The sequence below is a fragment of the Pristiophorus japonicus genome, chromosome 1 (assembly GCF_044704955.1).
Source record: "Pristiophorus japonicus isolate sPriJap1 chromosome 1, sPriJap1.hap1, whole genome shotgun sequence".
Classification (NCBI taxonomy): Eukaryota; Metazoa; Chordata; class Chondrichthyes; family Pristiophoridae; genus Pristiophorus; species Pristiophorus japonicus.
This window is the reverse complement of record NC_091977.1, coordinates 170,575,138-170,601,816: the sequence shown is the minus strand read 5'-3', so window position 1 is coordinate 170,601,816 and position 26,679 is coordinate 170,575,138. Positions and strand designations below refer to the sequence as shown.

General features: G+C 44.6%; 1 protein-coding gene across 1 annotated transcript in view; it reads left to right on the top strand.

The window, feature by feature from the left end:
• Nucleotides 1–26,679, top strand: part of slf1 (SMC5-SMC6 complex localization factor 1) — a 108,330-nt gene that overhangs the window by 56,457 nt on the left and 25,194 nt on the right. The window contains exons 10-15 of the mRNA XM_070875202.1: nt 299–439; nt 1,085–1,244; nt 1,695–1,842; nt 8,575–8,720; nt 15,752–15,921; nt 18,965–19,053. Of these exons, the coding sequence (XP_070731303.1) occupies nt 299–439; nt 1,085–1,244; nt 1,695–1,842; nt 8,575–8,720; nt 15,752–15,921; nt 18,965–19,053 (854 nt within the window). The remainder of the gene's footprint in view (nt 1–298; nt 440–1,084; nt 1,245–1,694; nt 1,843–8,574; nt 8,721–15,751; nt 15,922–18,964; nt 19,054–26,679) is intronic.

The window sequence follows — 26,679 nt, the reverse complement described above, 5'->3', positions numbered from 1 at the left end:
TTATATTTAACATTGTACAATTATTGCTTACATTTATTTTTAAAATTGTGAACAGAAATATACACTTTGAAATATTTTAGAAAATGTAGCAAAAGATACCCCCATGTAATCTGAATCTGTAATTAGAGTTGAAGAGTAGCAAATCTTAAACTTTTCCGTTAAAAGCACTTCTCAAATATCTTGAAGGCTTTATTGTAACAGGAAACCAAGTGCTGCAATCATTTGTGTTCTGTTTTTAAAAATAGTTTCTTCTGCCATCCACTAATTTTACAAATGAATTTTTAATTTGGTATTTTAGGTCCTGTGTTTATGATGAAGAACCTTGCCATCAGCCATCAAATCAAGAGCTATCCATTTCAGAACTGAAGCCAATCTATAGATTACTATTAAAGTACTTCCTTGACCTGTTTGAATCTGAACTAGAAGCTGTAAATAAAAGGTAATTTGGGATAAACTGTATAATGGGACTTGGCTTTTGCTACGGGATCTTACTGAGTGTGAGTGATTCTTGCAAACAGCAGTGGCGATGTGAATTGTTAGCTTGGCTTCTCTGGTAGCACTCTGAGTTAGAACATTGTGGGTTTGAGCTCCATATAAGACTTGTGCACGTAATCGAGACTGACACTCTATTGTGTAATATTGAGGGACTGTTTTATTGTTAGAAGTGCTATCTTTTGAATGAGATATTAGAAACAAAGGCTTTGTTTGCCTGGGATTTTAAAATTCCCATGGCACTTATTCATCGAGTAAGGTGTACTACTGGTCAACATTCCTTGGTCAACTAATACTGACCAAAACACAGATGAACTGTGGGAGATTGCTATTGCAGAATTGGTGTGGCATTTGGTTACATAGGAAAAGTAATTGCACAAAGGTAATTCAAAATGAGAAGGATTTTGAGATCTTTTGACATGATACATTGTATAAATTCAAGTATTATAGCAATCTGAGTCTGCTGTGAGAAGCCACGTGTCAAACTCTTGCTTGGTCATGCATTTATTCCCGTTATCAAAAACTGACTGAGCTACAACTGCTGAGATAACATGATGTTAAATGTATTTTTTCTTCTATTGCTGTGTAATAGCTGTTATGAAAACACAAATTTTGGATGTTCTCGTATTATACCTCCTTCTGTCCTTGCAAAATTTTTCTTGGAATACTCTGATGTGATGACCAATCCTGTTGCTGTTTTATTGGATTGTGTTCTTCAAGCAACGAAAACACTGGTTAGGAAACCAAATGATGTGAGTAAAATTAATCAATTACAGCAAGTTACAGTTTGGTTTTCAAGTGGCTTCTTTATATCCAAGACATTGATCTGATGCATCGTCTTGAAAATATCTATGTAAATAATCTGTACATGTGGGGAAGGTAAAATTAAACTGAATTTTGAGATGTTTTGCATTTGCCAGATTACATTTTTTTTTAATTAGTCACAAGTTGATGGTTTTATGCTTTTAACATAATTATGCAATTATACTTCTGGATGGGGGTGGAACGAAAGGCATTGGCTTATTGTTAGACCAGGCAGTGTATCTTTCAATCTCTGAAGGATTAGTGACGAGTTTAGGCCCTTCTACTTAATGTGCATTTATGGATATTTTTTTTAAGTGATTAATTTGAATTTGAACAACTAGCTGTCAATGGTCACTATACATTGGTTCATTTTATTTGTTCTTGATCTTCTTCTTCAGAAAGCTTTCTGCGAAACAGCCTACATCTTGCATGGCATATTAGGAGTAGTTGTGGAATATCGACTTTTGGTAAACCGACTACGTGGGAAATCCTTATCTGGCCGAGCTTGGGATGATTTACAGTTTTACATTCCTATATGTTGTCAAGGTGAAGATGTATATTGATATATTACATTACAACCCTGAATAACCATTCTGAATCATAGAATAGGTATAGCACAGAAGGAAGCCAATTGGCCCGTTGAACCTGTGCTGGCTCTCTGCAAGAGCACTTCAGCTAGTCCCATTCCTCTGCAGCCCTGCAAACTTTGTTCCTTCAGGTACTTATCCAATTCCCTTTTGAAAACCACAAGGGAATCTGCCATAAGGCAGTGCATTCTAGATCCTAACCACTCGCTGCGTAAAAAAAAAAGTTTTCCCTCATGTCACCTTTGGTTCTTCTGCAAATCACCTTAAATCTGTGTCCTCTGGCTCTTGACCTTTCCACCAATGTAAACAATCTCTCTCTATCTACTCTGTTTAAACCCCTCATGATTTTGAACACCTGTATCAAATTTCCTCTCAACCTTCTCTGCTCTAAGGAGTACAACCCAGTTTCTCCAATCTATCCACATAACTGAAGCCTCTCATCCCTGGAATCATTCTCGTAAATCTTTTCGCCACCTTCTCAAAGGCCTTCACATCCTTCCTAAAGTGCGGTGCCCAGAATGAGGCAGAATACTCCAGTTGAGGCCGAACCAGCGTTTTATAAAGGCTCATCACTTCCTTGCTTGTGTACTCTATGCCTCTATTTACGAAGCCCAGGATCCTATAAGCTTTTTTAACCGTGTTCTCTTTTAACCGTTTTCTCAATCTGCCTTGCCACCTTCAATGATTTGTGTACATATACCGCCACGTCTCTCTGTTCATGCGCCCCCTCTAGCATTGTACACACTAGTTTATATTGCCTCTCCTAGTTCTTCCTGCCAAAATGTATCACTTCGTACTTTTTTGTGTTTAAATTTAATCTGCCATGTATCTGCCCATTCCACCAGTCTGTCTAAGCCTATCACTATCCTCCTCACAGTTCACTATACTTCCAAGTTTTGTGTCATCTGAAAACTTTGTAATTGTGCCCTGTGCACCCAAGTCTAAGTCATTGATATATATTAAGAAAAGTAGTGGTCCTAGTACTGACCCCTGGGGGACACCACTGTATACCTTTCTCCAGTCCGAAAAACAACCGTTCACCACTACTCTCTGCTTCCTGTCACTTAGCCAATTTCGTATCCATGCTGCCACTGTCCCTTTTATTCCATGGGCTTCAATTTTGCTGGCAAGCCTATTACGTGGCACTTTATCAAATGCCTTTTGGAAGTCCATGCATACACATCAATCACATTGCCCTCATCAACCCTCTCTGTTGCCTCATCAGCAAGTTAGTTAAACAAAATTTGCCTTCAACAAATCTGTGCTGAATTTCCTTAATTAATCCACGCTTGTCCAAGTGACAATTTTGTCCTGGATTATTGTTTTTAAAAGCTTCCCCACTACCAAGATTGAACTGACTGGTCTGTAGCTGCTGGGTTTATCCTTACACCCTTTTTTGAACCAGGGTGTAACATATACAATTCTCTAGTCCTCTGACACCAGCCCTGTATCCAAGGAGGATTGGAAGATTATGGCCAGTACCTCCACAATTTTCACCTTTACTTCCCTCAGCATCCAAGGATGCATTCCATCCGGTCCTGGTGACTTATCTACTTACAGCCAGCCTTTCTAGAACATCCTGTTATCCCGCCCAGTATTTCAACCACCTCCTCTTTCACTATGACTTTGGCAGCATCCTCTTTCTTGGTAAAGGCAGATGCAAAGTACTCATTTAGTACCTCAGCTATTCCCTCTGCCTCCATGTGTAGCTCTCCATTTTGATTCCTAATTGGCCCCACCCCTCTTACTACCCATTTACTATTTATATGCCCATAAAAGACATTTGAATTCCCGTTTATGTTAGCTGCCAATCGATTCTCATACTCTATCTTTGCCCCTCTTATTTCCTTTTTCACTTCCCCTCTTAACTTACTATATTCAGCCTGGTTCTCACTTGTATTCTCAACCTGACATCTGTCTTCCCTCCCGCCCCCCTTTTTCTGCTTCATCTTTCATCATCCAGGGAGCTCTGGCTTTGGTTGCCCTACCTTCACCCCTCGTGGGAATGTATCTCTACTGTATCCGAACCATCTCTTCTTTATAGGCAACCTATTGTTCGATTACAATTATGCCTGCCAATCTTTGATTCCATTTACCCGGGCCATATCCGTTCTCAACTCACTGAAATTGACTTTCCTCCAATAACGTATTTTTACTCTAGATTGCTCCCTGTCCTTTTCCATAGCTAGTCTAAACCTTATGATACTATGACCACTGTTCCCTAAATGTTCCCCGACTGACACTTGCTCCACTTGACCCACCTCATCCCCCAGAACCAGATCCAGCAATGCCTCCTTCCTCATTGGGCCGGAAATATACTAATCAAGAAAGTTCTCCTGAACACACTTCAGAAATTCTTCCCCCTCTCTGCCCTTTACACTCTTATACTCTTATCCCAGTCTGTATTAGGATAGTTGAAGTCCCCCATTATCACTACTCTATAGTTCTTGCACCTCTCTGTAATTTCCCTGCAAATTTGCTACTCTATATCCCTCCCACTAGTTGGTGGCCATAATGCAATGGCATCTCTATTGTTTCTCAACTCTAACCTAATAGATTCTGTCCTTGACCTCTTCAGGGCATCCTCTCTCTCCAACACTGTAATATTCTCCTTAATCAATACTACCACTCCACCTCCTTTCTTTCTTTCCCGACCTCTCCTGAACACCTTGTATCTAGTAATATTTAATACCCAATCCTGCCCTATTTTGAGCCAGGTCTCCGTTATTACCACAATATCATATTTCCATGTGTCTAATTGCGACTGCAGCTCAACAACCTTATTTACCATGCCATGCATTCGCACACATGCACTGTAAACCTGTCCTAGACCTTCTTGTATTGTCTTAGTACGGTTTAGGTGGGGTCAGACTATTTCTTACTCTCCTGCTATCTGTCTTCCAATCCTTTGTGAACCTTGTTTCTTCTTTCTAATGCTACATCCTGGTGCCCACCCCCATGCCAAAGTAGTTTAAACTGCCCCCACCCCCCGGCGAGGACATTGGTCCTGGCTCTGTTGAGGTGCAACCCATCCGGCCTATACAGGTTCCACCTCCCCAGAACCGGTCTCGGTGTCCCAGGAATATAATGCTGATCCTCGTGCACCATCTCTGCTGCCATACGCTCATCTGCTGTATCCTCCTATTTCTATACTCTCTAGCTCATGGCACCTTTTTGAGGTCCTGCTTTTTGATCTCTTTCCTAGCTCGCTCAAATCTGCCTGCAGGACCTCATCCCTCTTTCTACCTATGTCATTGATATCGATATGGACCATGACCTCTGGCTGTTCACCCTCCCCCCTCAGAATGTTCTGCAGCCACTCAGTGACATCCTGGCACCCAGGAGGCAACATACCATCCTGGAGTCACATCTACAGCTGCAGAAATGCCTGTCTGTTCCCCTAGCTATCAAATCTCCTATCATTATTGCTTTCCCAATCTTCCTGCTCCCCACTCTGTACAGCTGAGCCACCTGTGGTGCCGTGGACTTGGCTCAACAGTATTCCATCTTGAATACAGGTTGGAGTGACATGTTCTCAGGGGACTCCTGTACTACTTGTCTGGTCCGCCTTGTCTGTCTGACGGTCACCCATTCCCTTCTGCCTGCAAACTCTTGCAATGCGGGTTAACCGCCTCCTGAAACATACTATTCACGTAGCTCTCAGCCTCACTGATGCACCGCAGTGATGCCAGCTGCTGCTCAAGCTCCAAAACCTGGAGCTTGGGCTCCTCCAGCTGACAACATTTCCTGCACATGTGGTTGTCCAGGACACAGGAACGTCCTGGAGTTCCTACATGGCACAAGATGTGTATTCCACGGGACTGAGGTGCCCTGCCATGCCTATACTTAATAGACTATTAAGCAACTTAACAGAAATAAATTGAAGACGCTCCTTCCCTTGTGCTGACGTCACTTATCTCGCTCTCTAACGCTCACGCTCCCTCCGGGCTCTGGACTCGCTGGCCTACTTTTATCCGTGGTCGCTCCTCTTGCTCTCCCGCAGGTCTGCTCTCGTGTCTATTAATTTAGAGACCTTGGGTTCTGTGGCTCCACACCTCCTTTTCACCCGCCATCATCCTCTCCACCGAATTCCTGCGCTCAACAAATTCTTCCACTCTGCTTATAAGAACATAAGAATTAGGAACAGGAGTAGGCCATCTAGCCGCTCGAGCCTGCTCCGCCATTCAAAAAGAACATGGCTGATCTGGCCGTGGCCTCAGCTCCACTTACCCGCCCGCTCCCCATAACCCTTAATTCCCTTATAGGTTAAAAATTTATCTATCTGTGATTTGAATACATTCAATGAGCTAGCCTCAACTGCTTCCCTGGGCAGAGAATTCCACAGATTCACAACCCTCTGGGAGAAGAAATTCCTTCTCAACTCGGTTTTAAATTGGCTCCCCCGTATTTTGAGGCTGTGCCCCCTAGTTCTAGTCTCCCCGACTAGTGGAAACAACCTCTCTGCCTCTATCTTGTCTATCCCTTTCATGATTTTAAATGTTTCTATAAGATCACCCCTCATCCTTCTGAACTTCCAACGAGTAAAGACCCAGTCTACTCAATCTATCATCATAAGGTAACCCCCTCATCTCTGGAATCAGCCTAGTGAATCATCTCTGTACCCCCTCCAAAGCTAGTATATCCTTCCTTAAGTAAGGTGACCAAAACTGCACGCAGTACTCCAGGTGCGGCCTCACCAATACCCTGTACAGTTGTAGCAGGACCTCCCTGCTTTTGTACTCCATCCCTCTTGCAATGAAGGTCAACATTCCATTCGCCTTCCTGATTACCTGCTGTACCTGCAAACTAACTTTTTGGGATTCATGCACAATGACCCCCAGGTCCCTCTGCACCGCAGCATGTTGTAATTTCTCCCCATTCAAATAATATTCCCTTTTACTGTTTTTCTTCCCAAGGTGGATGACCTCACATTTTCCGACATTGTATTCCATCTGCCAAACCTTAGCCAATTCGCTTAACCTATCTAAATCTCTTTGCAGCCTCTCTGTGTCCTCTACACAACCCGCTTCCCCACTAATCTTTGTGTCATCTGCAAATTTTGTTACACTACACTCTGTCCCCTCCTCCAGGTCATCTATGTATATTGTAAACAGTTGTGGTCCCAGCACCGATCCCTGTGGCACACCACTAACCACCGATTTCCAACCTGAAAAGGACCCATTTATCCCAACTCTCTGCTTTCTGTTAGCCAGCCAATTCTCTATCCATGCTAATACATTTCCGCTGACTCCGCGTACCTTCACCTTCTGCAGTAACCTTTTGTGTGGCACCTTATCGAATGCCTTTTGGAAATCTAAATACACCACATCCATCGGTACACCTCTATCCACCATGCTCGTTATATCCTCAAAGAATTCCAGTAAATTAGTTACACATGATTTCCCCTTCATGAATCCATGTTGCGTCTGCTTGATTGCACTATTCCTATCTAGATGTCCCGCTATTTCTTCCTTAATGATAGCTTCAAGCATTTTCCCCACTACAGATGTTAAATTAACCGGCCTATAGTTACCTGCCTTTTGTCTGCCCACTTTTTTAAACAGAGGCGTTACATTAGTTGCTTTCCAATCCACTGGTACCTCCCCAGAGTCCAGAGAATTTTGGTAGATTATAACGAATGCATCTGCTATAACTTCCGCCATCTCTTTTAATACCCTGGGTTGCATTTCATCAGGATCAGGGGAATGGTCTACCTTGAGTCCCATTAGCCTGTCCAGCACTACCTCCCTAGTGATAGTGATTGTCTCAAGGTCCTCTCTTCCCACATTCCCGTGACCAGCAATTTTTGGCATGGTTTTTGTGTCTTCCACTGTGAAGGTCTCAGCCATTTCCACATTTCCCATTACTAAATCCCCCTTCTCATCTTCTAAAGAACCAACATTTACTTTAGTCACTCTTTTCCTTTTTATATATCGGTAAAAGCTTTTACTATCTGTTTTGCGCAAGTTTACTTTCGTAATCTATCTTTCCTTTCTTTATTGCTTTCTTAGTCATACTTTGCTGTCGTTTAAAATTTTCCCAATCTTCTAGTTTCCCACTAACCTTGGCCACCTTATACGCATTGGTTTTTAATTTGATACTCTCCTTTATTTCCTTGGTTATCCACGGCTGGTTATCCCTTCTCTTACCGCCCTTCTTTTTCACTGGAATATATTTTTATTGAGCACTATGAAAGAGCTCCTTAAAAGTCCACTCCATTTACATTCTCCAAGCTCTGTGCTTCTCAACTCCTGTACAGATTTAATTAATTCCTGCCTGGATGTGATGCTGGGGGCCGTATGGGCCCGTAGGGAGATACTGTTCCCTACTGACAGGTGGAAGAAACATGCCAGTAAAAGCAAGAAGGTATGGCTGGAGGTTAGTCAGATGAGCAGCAGGACTGAGTATGGTGCCACGCTTCTGGATTTAATGCCTAAAGTGGTTTAATGACCTAATCAGGCTAGGAAAGGTAAGTAAATTGGTCATAGGTTCAGCAAAAATGCTGCGGTTGAGAAAAACAATTGTGAGCTGACCGCTTCAAAAATAATGCTGTAAAATTAGCTAAAGATTAGGATTTTTATTTAATCATTTGTATTTACTTTTTATTGACTTGCTTTGGGCTATGATGCGAATATTTGTTTGTTCCATAATAACTATCATAATGGAAACTTAGACTTGTGATTCCTTTCAGATTACAATCAAGATGAAATAGAGATGTTGCTTAAACTGATACCATCACCTTGGCTGAAAATGTTCACTGCACACGCTATCTATAAGCAGATATGCTACAATAATGGCATCGAAATCACTGAAACATCTTTCTCACTCCACCAAATTGTGAGTATTAGTTTTGTCCGAAGTCTGTTGCACATGGTAATTCATTTGAACTTGCCTTTTTCTGCTAGGCTGCTGTGTATATGAACTTGCTACCCCTTACAATCCCTATTCAAGTTACAAAAACCATTGTATGGCAACATTTGAAGAAATTCTGAAATGTAATTTTTATTGAGTCTTGGGCTTCCTTATATAGCCTGGTTATTGTGTAACTATCCTTGTTTGGGGAAGTGTGGGTGTAGTTATTTTGTGATTGTGGTATTGAATTATTCATTCAGTGATGGAAGGATTATTTAATATGTTTCATAATTTTCTTACTGAATGGAATGTTGCATTTGGGCTAAAGAGACTAATTTGGTTGTTGGACTTTGAGATTGCAAAAGGTATCACCTTGTCTTAATAGTTAAATATAACTTATAAAATAATTGCTTTACATGTTCTACAAAATTCCTTGTTTAAACTCAAGTATGGAATTGTTTAACCTAATGTAAATGGAAACAGTGGGGGCAATTTTAATTTGACGAAGTGCTGGGTGGGCTGGTAGTGTGCAGGAAACCTGGAAGTAAGTGCAACATGTCGGTCAGTGGCTATTTAACCCAGCCACTGCATTTGCATCTGGCTTCTGGGTTTCCTGACCAATTGGGTTGAGCGGGTGTGATGACAACTCGCAGGAGTCGATTTCAACTCCAGTATTTAAAGGGACACTGCAAAAATTACAGTTGATGGATTCTGAAGGTGGGAGAACAAAGGAAGGAACTGTTAGAATGGAGTCCCAAAGTTCCAAGTCTGCACCTCGCTTTACTGATGCCTGCCTGAATGCGACGGCAACAGAAACAATGCAACAGGAAAATTAACACTGGAGCACTCCACAACCCGGCTAAGAAAGCACTCTTCAGCCAGCGCCTTACTGCCAACCTGGCGACTCCCAGTGACCCAGAGATGCAGAATATCCACAGCGCCTGGTCTGCCCTCAAGGCCTCCATAATTAGCATCTGTGAAGAGACGCTCGATCACTCGACCAGGAATACCAAGACTGGTTCGACGAGAACGACCAAGAAATCCAGGAGCTAATAAGCTGCAAGCGTAAGGCGTTCTTGGACTAGAAACAGCAACACAACTCGAGAGCAAGAAAGCAGCTCTCCAGACGTCTAAAGGCCAAGGTCCAACAAAAATTCGCAACCTAAAGAACAGATGGTGGGTGGAGAAAGCACAGGAGATCCAACAACCTAGCTCACAACCACGACATGCTTGGATTCTTCAGCGCAGTCAAGACGCCCTACCCCACTGCAGGCCAAGAACGGAGAGGTACTTAACAAGGACAGAGAGGCTGTCAGTTCTCGCTGGAAGAGGCACTTCGAAGATCTCCTCAACTGAGACTCTGTCTTCGACGTGAGTGTCCTCGACTCCATCCCACAGCATGCTATCTGCCACCATCTCAGCACAACCCCAGCCCTGCACAAGGTAGAAAAGGCCATCCGACAGCTGAAAAACAATAAGGCCTCTGGAGCAGATGGAATCCCCGCCGAAGCACCAAAACATGGCGGAGAAGCACTTTTGGCGTGAATACACAATCTCATTTCTCTCATCTGGAAGGAGGGGAGCATGTCAGGGGACCTCAGGGATGCGGTAATCGTGACCATCTTCAAGAAAGGCGACAAGACCGATTGCAGTAACTACACAGGAATTTCCCTGCTGTCTGCCACAGGGAAAATCATCGCATGAATACTCCTCAATCGCCTTCTCTCTCTGGCTGAAGAACTCCTCCCAGAATCGCAATGCGGATTCCGCCCACCAAGGGGCACAACAGACATGATCTTCACCGCGCGGCAAATCCAAGAGAAATGCAAGGAACAGCACCAACCTCTGTACATGGCCTTCTTTGACCTCACAAAGACCTTCAACACTGTCAACCGTGAGGGATTATGGAGCATCCTCCTCAAATTCGGCTGTCCTCAAAAGTTTGTCACCATCCTTCGCCTCCTTCACAACGACATGCAAGCCGTGATCCTGACCAACGGATCCACCACAGACTCAATTCACGTTCGGACCGGGGTCAAGCAAGGTTGTGTTATTGCACCAATGTTCTTCTCAATCTTCCTTGCTGCAATACTCCATCTCGCCCCTCAGTAAGCTTCCCGCTGGAGTGAAGCTAATCTACAGAACAAACGGAAAATTGTTCAACCTCCATCGCTTCCAGGCCAGATCCAAGGTCATCCCATCCTCTGTCATTGAATTACAGTACGCAGACAACGCCTGCGTCTGCGCACACTTGGAAGCCAAACTCCAAGCCATCATCAGCACCTTCACCGAAGCATACGGGTGCGTGGGCCTTACACTAAATGTCCGAAAGACAAAGGTCCTCTACCAACCTGTCTTGCCATACAGCACTGCTCCCCGAATATCAAAATCCAAGACGAGGCCTTGAGCAACATGGACCATTTTCCATACCTTGGGAGCCTACTGTCAACAAGGGCAGACGTCGATGACAAAGTCCAACACCGCCTTCAGTTTGCCAGTGTAGCCTTCGGTCGCCTGAGGAAGAGTGTTTGAAGACCAGGACCTCAAACCCGGCACCAAGCTCATGGTCTACAGAGCAGTAGTGATACCCGCCCTCCTATACATTTCAGAGACATGGACTATGTACAGTAGGCACCTCAAAGCATTGGAGAAGTACCACCAATGCTGCCTGCACAAATTCATTGGCAGGATAGGCGCACTAACGTCAGCGTTCTCTCAGGCCAGCATCGAGGCATTGAACACGCTCGACGAGCGGGCCACATTGTCTGCATGCCCGATGCTAGACTCCTGAAACAAGCACCCTACTCCGAGCTATGTCACGGCAAACAAGCCCCAGCTGGGCAGAGGAAACTCTTCAAGGACACCCTCCAAGCCTCCTTGAAAAAGTGCAACATCCCCACCGACACCTGGGAATCCCTCGCCCAAAACTGCACAAAGTGGAAGGATAACATCCGGGAAGGCGCTGAACACCTCGAGTCTCTACGCCAAGAGCAAACTAAAGGCAAGCGTAAACAGCGGAAGGAGCGCACGGCAACCCAAGCACCCCTCCCACCCGTTCCTTCAACCACCGTCTACCCCACCTGTGACCGAGACTAGGTCCTGCATAGGACTCGTCAGTCATGAGAACTCATTTTTAGTGTGAAAGCAAGTCATCCTCCACTCCGAGGGACTGCCTAAGATGAGAAGGTTGTGATGCTGGGGGCTGTAAGGGCCCGCAGGAGGATATTGTTCCCTACTGACTGGAGGAAGAAGCATGCCAGTGATAGCAAGAAGGCATGGCTGGATGTTGGTCAGGAGGTGAGCAGCAGGAGTGAGTATGGTGCCATGCTCCTGGACTTAATGCCTAAAGTGGTTTAATTACCTAATCAGACCAGGAAAGGTGAGTACACTGGCACATTCAGCTACATTCCAATGTGTGTATCCCGCCAACCCCCTTGTTGGACTGCTTTCTTCTTTTTCATTTCATTGCTTTAAACATCAGATTACACACACACTTAGTTGTAGTCATGCAGGATTAGGTCTTTATTGAAACTTCATATTACACAACCAGTATGAAGTTCCTGATATACACACTTCACAAAACCAGTGAAGGCTGCTTTTGAGACACACATTCTGATTCTAGTGAATGCTGCTAAAACAGTGTTACCTTACATTTCTTACATTAAATTTTGCCTTTGAATACTATATTCCATGCATACTACCAATAAATCATGGAACATCAAAAGTACATACAAATGCCACAGAATAACAACTTAAACTAAACAACCAAGCACCCAACTCTTCTAATTGCATTACTATATCAATAAAACATAAACAGAATTATCCAGTTGACACATTCAGATATGGCTGAAAGACTCTTACACATCCTACCATTTGAACTTTTAACCCAGCATGTGCTAATCTCTCAGACTGTGCAGAGAGCAAGATATTCGGGTAATACGGACTTTCGCTCCCATAGTCCTCACTTGTGTGCCTTTTCAAGCCTACTCCAGCACATCACTCCTCACAGTAACTTTCCTTACAGGGGCACCCATCCTTCTCTGTCTATGCACTTCCTCATATCCTCATGTGTCTATTCTCCCTCATCTTGATGCAAACAATGCAGATGCTGAATCTCGGGGTGCTGTCGACAAAAAGGATACTTTTGGAGCAGCGGCAATGTACTGGCAGGTTTTCTAGCTGCACTGCATGCTTGAAAAGAGATTGCAGGAGTTCATCTTGAGCATGTGGCATGCTGTCGTAGGCCTTTGCGATGATGTCTTCATCAATGGAAAGAGTGGCCACCTGCATGGAGCATCAAACATAGCATTCAAACGAGTGCATGCAGGCCCTCTCCAATGGCTTGCACACTATCAGCAGCAAAAGTGCTCTCCAGCACACTGCTAGCAGGGAAGTGTGGGTGGGCCATGAGAGGGATGATGGTAAATGGGGTCATGGAAGTGGGGACTCTGCTCAAACCACCCACTTCTCACCTGTTGCCCCTTCCCCCAGTCAGTACTTTACATGCTGCCTCGTATCATGTTGACCTAGTCTGCCCCTACACAGGTGCAAGTGGAGCAGTCTTTGGTGGGGCCTTCATGGGCTCCAAAATCCAGAGAACGTCGGTTAGAACATCTTGGCAGTCAGATCAGGGATCTGAGCAGCCTGCCTCAACATCTGTTGAAGCCACAGATGTTGCATCACACAAACGTAATAGGAAGCGGAAAAGTAAAGATTTGTAGTTTCACATGGGTGTCTTTTCAAGGTATTGTTAGATTGTTAAGTTTCTGTGTCATTTTTGAGCCACAAAACATTTTTGTTTACACTACTTTCCCATCTTGCCCATTCTTGGTTGCTGTCTGGAAAGAGATCTTTTCACTTGTGATGAATGGCAAGACAAGACTGAACACTGAGCAATGGGTGACTGTGAAAGGGATGCTTGGTTGATTGCAGGACTACTTTGTGTTGGGGGGAGGGGGGCGGTGGGGGAGGTGGGGGAGGCAACAGGTGAGACGTGGAAGTGCTTTGAGCAGAGTCCCCACTTTCATGTCCCTGTTCACTATCATCCCTCTCCTGGCCCACCCACACTTCCCTGCTAGCAATGTGCTGGAGAGCATTTTTGCTGCTGATCAGTTGGCATGCATAGTGTGCAAGTGGGTTGAGTATGGGGCTACCAGATGGGTGCACTGGTGGAACCTAACTGAACCTCACCATTATGAGGGCATCCCGGGCAGCATTGTGCGCAGCTGCTGGTGCATTGGCCGCATCACGTTCTTACTCCTCCTTCGAAGAGGCTCTATGCTCTGCATCTTGCTCCTCCTAAAGGTCCATACCTCGCTGCCGTACAATGTTATGCAGAACGCAGCACACCACAACCATTCTGAATACCCTGGCTGGTGTGTAAGGGCGTCTCCAGATCTGTCGAGGCACCTGAAGCGCATCTTCAGCACGTCGCTAGCTTGCTCAGTGACACTTCTGGTTGTCATATGGCTTTCATTTGTAGCACTCTTGGGCTTCGTTGGTTGTGTTCCACACCAGTGTCATCAGCCAGTTTTAAGTGGGTACTCATTGTCTACAAGTAGCCAACCAGTACGTCTGCTTCGAAGTGCAAAGAGGTCCGCGAGGATGGACTGGCGCAGGACAAAAGCATTATGGCAGCTGCCTGGGAATCTTGTGCGCACCTGCATAATCATCTTTTTGTGGTTGCACACCAGCTGTACATTGATGGAGTGGAAGTCCTTGCGATTGACGAACACTCCTGGGTTATCTGGGGGGTGCCTTAATTGCCACGAGCATGCAGTTAATGACACCCTGCACCTGTGGGAAGCCAGCCAGAGCTGAAAACCCGAGCGCTCGCTCATTCTGACTGCCATAGGATCCCTCGAAGGAGCCAGAGGCAAAGAAGTTGTGCGCATTGGTGACTTTAATAGCCACTGGTAAAGCGTGGCCATTAGGTCTACACGGCAGCAGGTCTTCTTCCAGCAAGCTGAAAATGTCTTCCACCACCTGACGTGAGACCCTTGGCCTCCTGAGACATTCCGATATATCCAGGCAGCTAATCCTCTACCTGTACACCCGGTGTTGCGGATATTGCCTCCTGTGAGCTGTACCACTCTGCTCATCCCCTCTTCCCTGTGGAGTGGCAGGTCTGTGAGGAGAAGGCTACTGCTTGTGCTCTTTATGCTGCTGTTGGTCATCTTGGTCCTCATCTGAGATCCAAGCTAAAACAACAAGTGCGACATCCATGCTGATCTGATAGATCACAGCTGCAAAGTGGAGATTATACGCACAAACCTTCAAAGTAGTGAAAGTCACCTCCAAAGTAGTGAAAGTCATTTCTCAGAACAAGTACTGTTGTGAGCAAAAGCTTTCACACAATTAGGCAAGAAAGTAGCTGTGAGATTTCAATATTTGTGGAATTTTTGCTTGTCATTTCTTCAGCCCCCTCAATTGCCACTGTGTTCTCACCTCGCTTTCACTGGTGAGTTCCAGGAAACCTGTGCACCCACAGTTAAATACTAAAACCCATGTTAATATTGTTTCTAATGAGCTATTAACATATTGGAATTAACAACCCTCCTCACCCGAGGGGGCTGCTCACATGCAGCCTAATGCGTTGCAGTTAAATCTGGAAGTTGGCGGGTTGGAGCTGGCTTCCCGACGGGCTGCCAATTTCAGTGCTTTTAACTGACCACTCATTCCTGCAAGTAAAAATTCCCCCCCTGTGATTTTTGTGTTGTATTTCTCAGATTAGTTACTATTGCATTTTAACCAGTTAATGTTTTTGTATCTTGTGATATTCTAAGAGAAGTTAATGAAATTAAAACATGGATTATGGTGCTGAGGCAGCAGGTGTGCAGTTGAAATGCTCATAGTTATCCATGCAGACAGAAGTGGCAAACAAGGAAAAAAAAATACCTCTGAGTATGACCTTATATTAGATCAGTAGTGACTGACTTTTAGGGCAGATGCCATTCAAGTCCCACTGAGGCAAGTGGACTATAAAACTCATTGAATGAATTTTCCTGTCCTGATAGATCTCATCATATTTAATAGCCCTGGGGAGGCTAGGAAGTTGTAGGAAAGTGATGGTGAAGGACCCCAAGGGAAAGAAGATGGGACAGTGGCCTTGGCCTGAACCTTTGAGGCCGTCACTTACTTTAACTGGTGACAGGCAGAAGCATGTGGAAGCGTTGGCCATTCTAGCGTGAGTAATTCTTACAACATCACTGCTTTAAAGTGACTTCTGGGAAAGCTGTTGGACTGAAATGGTTCATAGCCTTTTGGTGACCTGTATTTTGTTGCCAGCTAATCTTAGTCAGTGGCAGAAAGCCAATTTTTTTTTCTTTTGAATGGTTTAGTATTAAATGCAGAAACTAACTTGTCATGTAAAAGTGTATATGTATGAATTTTTATTTTATGGACTTGATTTTCTCTGCTATCTGGTAATGCATGGACTTTGCTGTATTAAATTTCAAAAGTATTGTGGAAAGTAGTTTGTTCAACCGGTATTAGTTGAGGTTAATGGGTAATTCCAGCTTAACTGGCTTTTTAAAAAAAATCATATTTAATAACCTATTCTAAACTAGATTTAAAATCCATATTTTATATTTATCATTTGAATAAAACATTACAGGAGAATTATTTACAATTTCAGTTTGAATTGGGCAACTGAATGAAGAGCAGTCAGGAGCAAAAACAGAGCACTGCCAATGTGGACTCTCGGCAAGCTCAGAAAATCCAATCTAGGTCTTGAAGCATTTCAAGTGCTAATTATTGCACCAGTGGTCAAAATACTTCCATTAAATATTCCAAGTCTTCAAAGTAGAAGTTTGTCTAAGCAAATAAGCCACCAAAAGTTTGTAACAGAGCCTCTGACGAATCAAGGGCAATGCCATGAGAGGTCTGCTAGTACCTGTAATACAAGAAAAACCACATATTTCCTTTCTTGTGATGCACATCCTGTGTAACACTTTGGCAACATGCTCTGTAGCTCTGTATCCCAGGCTGATTTCTGTTACATTTGGATCTGATGGGCTGGAACTTGATATCTGCAAAATGACAACAGGTCACTTCTTTCTGTCAGATGCCTGGTGCTCCCATTTGGCTGAGGCTGCTATTTATGCACTTGATGCAGCCCTGAGCAATGCCATGGACAGCCTTTGTTTAAAAAAAATGGCCAGTCATTGATTTGTCTGCTGCTGCCATACAGCCTGGCTGCCCAATCTTTCCCAGCTCCATCTGATCTTGATTCCAGTTCAGCCCATGCTGATCCATTCTGGATGATTTTGAATGCTTTTTGTGCTTCATACTGTGTTTTCAAATGAAAATTTCAACTCCAGTCAGCAAACACTGCATGCATTGTTGAAAACCAGCTTCAAGCCTGGAATGTGCCTGATAAAGTTGAGACAGGACTTCTCCATAGGGAAATAATTCTCTGCTTGTCTCCACCCAGTCCTACCAAACCCAAAGAATCAAATTAGTGATCTCAAAGCAATAGTCCCATCTTCTCCAGTTATGCCATATCCTAACCCACTCCCATTGCTACTAAATGCTCCATGTTTACTTCCAACCTGTACATATTGCTTACCATGCTTTGTGAAATATAGTGGCATCAATTCCTTTGGTTTACAAAGGATTACTTGTCCTAGAAGTTGGTAAGTAGTACTCCGTGCATGAATGTGACTATATGCACCCAGGAGGCCTGTCTTTTTCTTTCCCAACCCATCCATGTTCCACAAAGCTGTATTCCACAAATAGGCCCCAAGTTTCCACACGATAAAAAACAGGCGCCCTTCCGAGCTGGGCGCCCATTTTTCACGCCGGAAAAAAAACACGTGATTCTGGAGCGCCCTGCAGCTCCATGTCTGCTTGGCGCGGCGCCCGGGGGGCGGAGCCTACTACTCGCGCCGATTTTGTAAGTGGGAGGGGGCGGGTACCATTTAAATTAGTTTTTCTCCTGCCGGCAACCCTGCGCGTGTGCATTGGAGCGTTTGCGCACGCGCAGTGTGAAGGAAACATTGGCACTTGGCCATTTTTGTAGTTCTTTGTAGCTGTTTAATTTTTGAACATTTTTTAATAAAAGCACATTGCCATCAGCACTGAGGCTTCTTGCAGCAATGAGAAGGCTGCAGGAAGCCTCAGAAAGTTGAGGCAGCCGTTTCCCGACGGCCTCCCCCCCCCCCCCCGCCGTCGGGAAATGGCTGCTGAACTTATGAGGGTTCCTGCAGCCTTCTCACTGTCTCTTTCTCCCCCCGCCCGCCGTCTGGAACGGCTTCCTCCCCCCCCCCCGCTGCGTTCGGTCGGTCGGGCCCGCGCTCCCTCCCTTCCCCCGCTTGCCCGCCGTCGGGAACAGCTCCCCCCGCCTCCCCCCCCCCCCCCCCCCGCGGGAACGAACGGCTGCCTCAACTTGTGAGGCTTCCTGCAGCATTCTCCCTGGCTGAAGCACTTTCACACAGGTCGGAAGATGGTTTATTTAATCTTTTCTTTGCTTATAAATTTTTATTCAGGTTGGATTTATTTGTATAATATTTGTATAAGTATAAATAAGGATTTATTATAGAATTTAATGACTCCCCCCCCCCCCCCCCCCCCCGCACCTCGTTCTGGACACCTAATTTGTAACGTGTGCCTGATTTTTTAATGTGTAGACAAGGTTTTTTCAGTTCAACAATAATCTTCACTTGCTCCATTCTAAGTTAGTTTGGAGTACGTTTTCACTGTGGAAACTTTGAAATCAGGCGTCAGTGGCCGGACACGCCCCCTTTTGAAGAAAAAATTCTGTTCCAAAGTGAAACTGTTCTAACTGACTAGAACTGCAGAAAAAAAAAAGTGGAGAATTGCGATTTCTAAGATAGTCCGTTCTCCACCAGTTGCTCCTAAAAATCAGGCGCAAATCATGTGGAAACTTGGGCCCATAGAATTGCAGCTCCCTGCTAGCATTGTTTTTAAATTTGTATATTTATTGCATCAATTGATGCAGTGTACAACTTCTTCCCAATATAATTAGATTGTTATCATATTATGCTTCAGCCAGCATCAGTCCAAGAAGCCTGCTATATTATAATTCAAATTTATATTCAGTTCAAAGTGATTGCAATGGATTGTTCAAATTGTAAATGCCATCACACAAGGCTGCTAATAGTTAATAGTGTCGGTGAACTCAATATTTGTTGCGTATCATTACTATACTTTGTGATGCTTTACGTATAAAAGAATTGTAACAATCTATTTTATTGTCTTTTTTCTAGAGAGCAGAATCTTCCATTTATGGCAAAGCAGAATACTTCTCTTGAAGCTAAGGAAACCAAAACTGGATCCTGTAAAATAAATCTGAAAGGTAAGAACTTAATTGTTCAACTATAAATTAAGTTGCGACAGGCTGTTAAGCTCTGGTGTATCACAGCTAAGTTTCATCCTGTCCTTGTCTGATGCCCATATGCACTTCCAGCAGGGGTCAATAGGTGGCAATTAGGAACAGGTGTCCCAGCTTGTTTACTTTTCCTCCATAACCAGAGGCACTGGCTGCAACAATTTGCAGAGTTCCTGTTCTGTTTCGAACTGAAAAGATTTGCTCTGCACTGAAGAATCAAATGTAGAAATGCTATTTATTAAACTTGCATGTTTATCTGTGTGTCTTGATCATATCTTGTTTTTTTTTTAAATTCTTCTCTCGACTGCCCCCTCCCCAAGCTAATTCATTATCAGGATTCAGGTTTTAACCATGAACCCCACAATTTAATTGCTTCAAAAACAGGGCTGTTAGAGATTCTGGGGCAGTGATTGCTCATTTATCACCAGTGCACAAAATTGTTTGTATCACCGTTTCTAATTTTTATTTTGTTTGACACTGGTCCATCTGCCACTTTTGTGTAATCTGATAGGCGTCGTGGACCATGGACCATCAGATTCCATAAAAACTGAAATGCTGAAAAATTTCAATCTTTTTCAATACAAATTAATAGGTTAGCTATTTGTAATACTGGAGCAGACCTTCACGATGTGATGTTTGAAGATTTCAACAGCAAAATGTTTATTCCTAAGATTGCTGTATTAGCCGTTCTAAAGTATAAAACACAGTGACGAGGGTTAATTTTGATCTACATGATTACAAATCTTGCATCAAGCAGGTCTGTTCCACTTGAATGTGTTACATATGCAAATTATGCAAATACCATAATTTCAAAAAGTCAGCATCGCAACTGCAAAATTAGGAAGTATACTAATAAAGAATTAGCATACAGGTACATAATCTACCAACCAAAATAGTGAATCATTACCAATAAAAAAAAACTAGCAAAGAGAAGGGGAAACAGTGAAATTACTCAATTTTGAAAATGTTTTCAGCTGCACATAACTTTGCGCTAATAATAAAGTTTGTAACATAACAAATACAAAAGAGCTTAAATGCACAAAAAAAATCTATAAACTTACCCAGAACATGTCCGGAAATCCATCCAGTAAGCTTTTCTCTCAGAAGTTTGCCCTCTTTTAGAGTACGTAGAGTTTGCAGCATAGACACAGGCCATTTGGCCCAACCAATCTATGCTGGTATTTATGCTCCACAAACCTCTTCCCACTCTATTTAGTTCATCTCTCATCAACATAAAGTAGTTTTATATTTCTTGGTAGTGTTGTATTTCTATAAAACCTAGATCCTAAATGGATTGGACAGTCTGTCTATTTTATGATCTGGATATGGAACTGCTATAATCAACAACGTGTATTTATATAGCACCTTTAACGTAGCAAAATGTCCCAAAGTGTACAATGAGAGAGATTTTGACACCGAACCGCATAAGTAGAAATTAGTGCAGGTGACCAAAAGCTTGGTCAAAGAGGTATGTTTTAAGGAATGTCTTGAAGGAGGAAAGAGAGGCTGAGAGGTTTAGGCAGGGAGTTCCAGAGCTTGGGGCCTAGGCAACAGAAGGCACGGCCACCAATGGTGGAGCGAATTATAATCAGGGGTGCTCAAGAGGGCAGAATTAGAGGAGGCGCAGACAGCTCGGGGGGAGGGTGGGGGCAGTGAGGTTGTCGGGCTGGAGGAGATTAGAGAGATGGGGAGGGGCGAGGCCATGGAAGGATTTGAAAATAAGGATGAGAATTTTGAAATCGAGGCATTGCTTAACTGGAAGCCAATGTAGGTCAGCGGGCACAGGGGTAATGAGTGAGCGAGACTTAATACAAGTTACGACATGGGCAGCTAAGTTTTGGGTCACCTCTAGTTTACGTAGGGTAGAATGTGGCAGGCAAACCAGGAGTGCATTGGAATAGTTAAGTCGAGAGGTAACAAAGGCATGGATGAAGGCTTCAGCAGAGGATGAACTGAGGCAAGGGCGGAGAGGGGCGATGTTACGGAGGTGGAAATAGGCAGTCTTAGTTATGCCACAGATATGTGCAAAGGGATATAGACAGGCTAAGTGGGTGGGCAAAAATTTGGCAAATGGAGTATAATGTGGGAAAATGTGAGGTTATCCACTTTGGCAGAAAAATAGAAAAGCAATTTAAATGGAGAAAAATTGCAAAGTGTTGCAGTACAGAGGGACCTGGGGGTCCTTGTGCATGAAACAGCAAGTAATCAGGAAACCAAATGGAATGTTGGCCTTTATTACAAGGGGGATAGAGTATAAAAGCAGAGAAGTCCTGCTACAACTGTACAGGGTATTGGTAAGGCCTAGAGTACTGCATACAGTTTTCGTCTCGGTATTTAAGGAAGGATATACTTGTATTGAAGGCTGTTCAGAGAAGGTTCACTAGGTGAATGCACACATTGGAAAAGACCCTCTCCTACTTCACGGACTCCTATCAGGTCAGCCTCGCCATCCTCGCTCTGTGCCTGGAGAAGGAAGAGGTGAAACTCAACATTGCTCACGCCTTTGTTAACTTTGTCATCAACTATGTGTCGCCCGAGGCGAAGGACATGACCATGAGTGAGGGAAAGCAAAGGCATATCGCCTTGCGTTTGTTCGTTGACGGGATGTGGGCGTCGCTGGTGTTGAGAAACCTGGGGGGCTGGATTTTTGGTCTCGATGCGTTTGGGGGCAGTAATGGCGGCGGACGGGAAAGTCTGCGTCGGGCAGGGTGGGGGGGGCGCAGTGCTAAGGGAGGCATTAGGATGGGAGTCTCCCGATGCTAAAGAGCTGGGCCGGGAGCGCTCCCGACGACGTGAAAACCACCCCCCCCCCCCCCCCCCCACTGCAAAAACATTCCCAAAACATTGCCCACGTCAATGGCAAAAAAAAATACATTCGCACTTAGCTTAGGAGTCGATGGCTCACCGCTGTCGGGATGGTCGGGCCGCCCTGATTTCCCAGGCGTTCACTGCCGGACGTGAATGGGTCGGGCAGGAGCTCGAACTCGCAACCAAGGACATTACCGTGGCGCATCTCTTCCGGGCGGTGCTGCTCCAGGCCGCCGCTAAACTGGACCCGAGGATCGCTGCGGGGCGCTGGAGGCTGGCCGCGCGCCCGGAACACCAACCACCGGCGCTCCAGAGCGAAAAACGGAGCGGCGAGGGCCCAGAAAATCCAGCCACTCTTTTTTCCCCCCAGCGTCCGAGCGAGCACGAGACTGCATGGTGGGGAATAACAACAGCAGCGTATTTATGTTTATCCACTTTGGTGGTAAAAACAGAGAGACAGACTATTATCTGAATGGTGACAGATTAGGAAATGGGGAGGTGCAACGAGACCTGGGTGTCATGGTACATCAGTCATTGAAGGTTGGCATGCAGGTACAGCAGGCGGTTAAGAAAGCAAATGGCATGTTGACCTTCATAGCGAGAGGATTTGAGTACAGGGGCAGGGAGGTGTTGCTACAGTTGTACAGGGCCTTGGTGAGGCCACACCTGGAGTATTGTGTACAGTTTTGGTCTCCTAACTTGAGGAAGGACATTCTTGCTATTGAGGGAGTGCAGCGAAGGTTCACCAGACTGATTCCCGGGATGGCGGGACTGACATATCAAGAAAGACTGGATCAACTGGGCTTGTATTCACTGGAGTTCAGAAGAATGAGAGGGGACCTCATAGAAATGTTTAAAATTCTGACGAGTTTAGACAGGTTAGATGCAGGAAGACTGTTCCCAATGTTGGGGAAGTCCAGAACCAGTGGTCACAATCTAAGGATAAGGGGTAAGCCATTTAGGACTGAGATGAGGAGAAACTTCTTCACCCAGAGAGTGGTGAACCTGTGGAATTCTCTACCACAGAAAGTTGTTGAGGCCAATTCACTAAATGTATTCAAAAAGGAGTTAGATGTAGTCCTTACTACTAGGGGGATCAAGGGGTATGGCGAGAAAGCAGGAATGGGGTACTGAAGTTGCATGTTCAGCCATTAACTCATTGAATGGCGGTGCAGGCTCGAAGGGCCGAATGGCCTACTCCTGCACCTATTTTCTATGTTGATTCCGGTGATGAGGGGGTTGACTTACGAAGATAGGTTGAATAGATTGGGCCTATACACATTGGAGTTCAGAAGAATGAGAGGTGACCTTATCGAAACATATAAGATAATGAGAGGGCTCGACGAGATGGATGCAGAAAGGATATTTGCACTCATAGGGGAAACTAAAACTAGGGGACATAAGGCTCAATTTTCCCCAAGCCCATTTTCTGGCGTATTGCCAGAGTTACGCCTGTTTTTCTCGGCCAGAAATATTTTGCCAAAATTTCCCCAATGTATAATTTGAATTTGATGCTGCTCAGCGTGTCCAGTCACCTCGGGGGATGGAGTCTGCTGTCTGCACCGAAAAATGAAGCTGCACCTTCTGCACATGCGCGGGGGGGTGAAATTGCGTTTTTGACATCGTTCCAATGGATGCACATGCTCAGTGCAGCTTGGATTTGGCAATCGGCCATTTTTAAAGAGCCAGTTGTTTGTGTGAGAGCACTGGGAAAATCGCAGCTGTAGTAATACAAGATGCAACGCAGTGCAAGGACCAAGAATGTCTTACAGGAAGAAATGGAGGTGCTAGTTACTGTGATTAAGAACAGGTAGCATGAGCTGGATACCAGCAGAGGTCACACAAAGGTTCCACCCAAAGAAATGAAGAAACGCTGGAACCAAGTTGCATAAGATTACTGCGCAGTGGTGACCACCACGAGATCTGGAGGCCAGTGTAAAAAGAAATGGCAGGACCTTGGTCAAGTAGTTAGTGTAAGTAATATTTTCAATGGGATATATTACCTTCACCTCAGTACCCCTTTCCTGCTTTCTCTCCATACCCCTTGATCCCTTTAGCTGTAAGGGCCATATCCAACTCCCTCTTGAATATATCTAACAAACTGGCATTAACAACTCTCTGCGGAAGAGAATTTTACAGGTTAACAACTCTCTGAATGAGAGACAGCATGGCGGAGTTAGCTGCTGTAATAAGGGAACACGCCCAGACCCTGCGTCCATTGACTGAATCAACTGTCATTCCCAATCCAATCCCCACACTCGTCTCTGAAGAGCCCAAAGTCGGGCCCTCCAACTTGCCGCCTAACGCTGACGCCCCCCCCCCCTTAAGAGGTGCGCAGTACCCAAGCTGTTAGAAAGAATAAGCTTGGTATCAAGCCCAGAAACACTGCACCACCCCCTGCGGGCAGGGGTGGTGGAGTGTTCAAGACCAATCGCAGCGGCCAGTTTTAGAATAAGGGGGATGAGAGATGTATGCAGCCTTTCTTTGCTGCTGTTGTTGTTATTACGGTTGTAACTGTTCTCAAATTAAACGTTTTTTGTAAGTTATGTAAATTTACAAGTTTATAAGTGATGTTAAAGTAAAGTTTGATACAAGAATAATTTTATTTAAGTTAAGTACATTGTAAACTTTTGAATAAAATATATTTTACATTAAAACTGAATTATGTTCCATTAACACAACACAACATTACGGAACAGTTCCAAACAATAAACATATTCATGTGGAATAGTTGTTGCTGAGCCCTCGGGCATCAGTAAAGCGTTCACAAGGCTCGAGCAATTGTTAAAGGAGCACAATGGCCCGCCTTCCTCCGCCGTCGTGCTCCGGCCTCAGGCACTTGCATGGCTTCCTCGTCCTTCTCCTCCTGCTCGTAACCTGCACCTTCCACATCATTATCATCAGCCACTCTCACCGCAGGTGGGTCTTCCACTACCAGGTGCTGCTGCCTCATGATGGCTAAGTTATGCAGCACACAACAGTAAACTGACCGACACCCAACAGTAATCTCGGGGGAGTACAGCAAGTAACCTCCGGAATGGTCCAAGCATCGAAAACGCTGTTTCAATATGCCAATGGTCCTCTCAATGATGCTGCACGTCGCAATGTGCGATATGTTGTATTGACGGTCAGCTTCCGTCCGGGTTATGCGTAGGGTGCGAATTTATAATGGGGAACAAAGAAATGGTAGACCAATTGAACAAATACTTTAGTCTGTCTTCATGAAGGGAAACACAAATAATGTTCCGGAAATACTAGGGGACCTGGGGACCTAGGGTCTAGCGAGAAGGAGGCACTGAAGGAAATCCTTATTAGTCAGGAAATTGTGTTAGGGAAATTGATGGGATTGAAGGCTGATAAATCCCCAGGGCCTGATAGTCTGCATCCCAGAGTACTTAAAGAAGTGCCCAGAGTACTTAAGGAAGTGGCCCTAGAAATAGTGGATGCATCGGTGATCATTTTCCAACAGTCTCTCGACTCTGGATCAGTTCCAATGGACTGGAGGGTAGCTAATGTAACAGCACTTTTTTAAAAAAGGAGGGCGAGAGAAAACGGGGAATTATAGACCTGTTAGCCTGACATCAGTCGTGGGGAAAATGTTAGAATCAATTATTAAAGATGAAATAGCAGCGCATTTGGAAAGCAGTGACCGGATCGGTCCAAGTCAGCATGGATTTATGAAAGGGAAATCATGCTTGACAAATCTTCTAGAATTTTTTGAGGATGTAACTAGTAGAGTGGACAAGGGAGAACCAGTGGATGAGGTGTATTTGGACTTTCAAAAGGCTTTTGACAAGGTCCCACACAAGAGATTAGTGTGCAAAATCAAAGCATGTGGTATTGGGGGTAATGTATTGACGAGGATAGAGAACTGGTTGGCAGACAGGAAGCAGAGAGTCGGGATAAACGGGTCCTTTTCAGAATGGCAGGCAGTGACTAGTGGAATGCCACAGGGCTCAGTGCTGGGACCCCAGCTATTTACAATATACATCAATGATTTAGATGAAGGAATTGAGAGTAATATCTCCAAGTTTGCAGATGACACTAAGCTGGGTGACGGTGTCAGCTGTGAGGAGGATGCTAAGAGGTTGCAGGGTGACTTGGACAGGTTTGGTGAGTGGGCAAATGCATGGCAGATGCAATATAATGTGGATAAATGTGAGGTTATCCACTTTGGGGGCAAAAACACGAAGGCAGAATATTATCTGAATGGCGGCAGATTAGGAAAAGGGGAGGTGCAACGAGACCTGGGTGTCATGGTAAATCAGTCATTGAAGGTTGGCATGCAGGTGCAGCAGGCGGTGAAGAAGGCAAATGGTATGTTGGCCTTCATAGCTAGAAGATTTGAGTATAGGAGCAGGGAGGTCTTGCTGCAGCTGTAAAGGGCCTTGGTAAGGCCTCACCTGGAATATTGTGTTCAGTTTTAGTCTCCTAATCTGAGGAAGGACGTTCTTGCTATTGAGGGAGTGCAGCAAAGGTTCACCAGACTGATTCCGGGATGGCAGGACTGGCATATGAGGAGAGACTGGATCGACTGGGCCTGTATTCACTGCAGTTTAGAAAGATGAGAGGGGATCTCATAGAAACATATAAAATTCTGACTGGACTGGACAGGTTAGATGCAGGAAGAATGTTCCCGATGTTGGGGGAGTCCAGAACCAGGGGTCACAGTCTAAGGATAAGGGTAAGCCATTTAGGACAGAGCTGAGGAGAAACTTCTTCATTCAGAGAGTTGTTAACCTGTGAAATTCTCTTCTGCAGAGAGTTGTTGATGCCAGTTTGTTA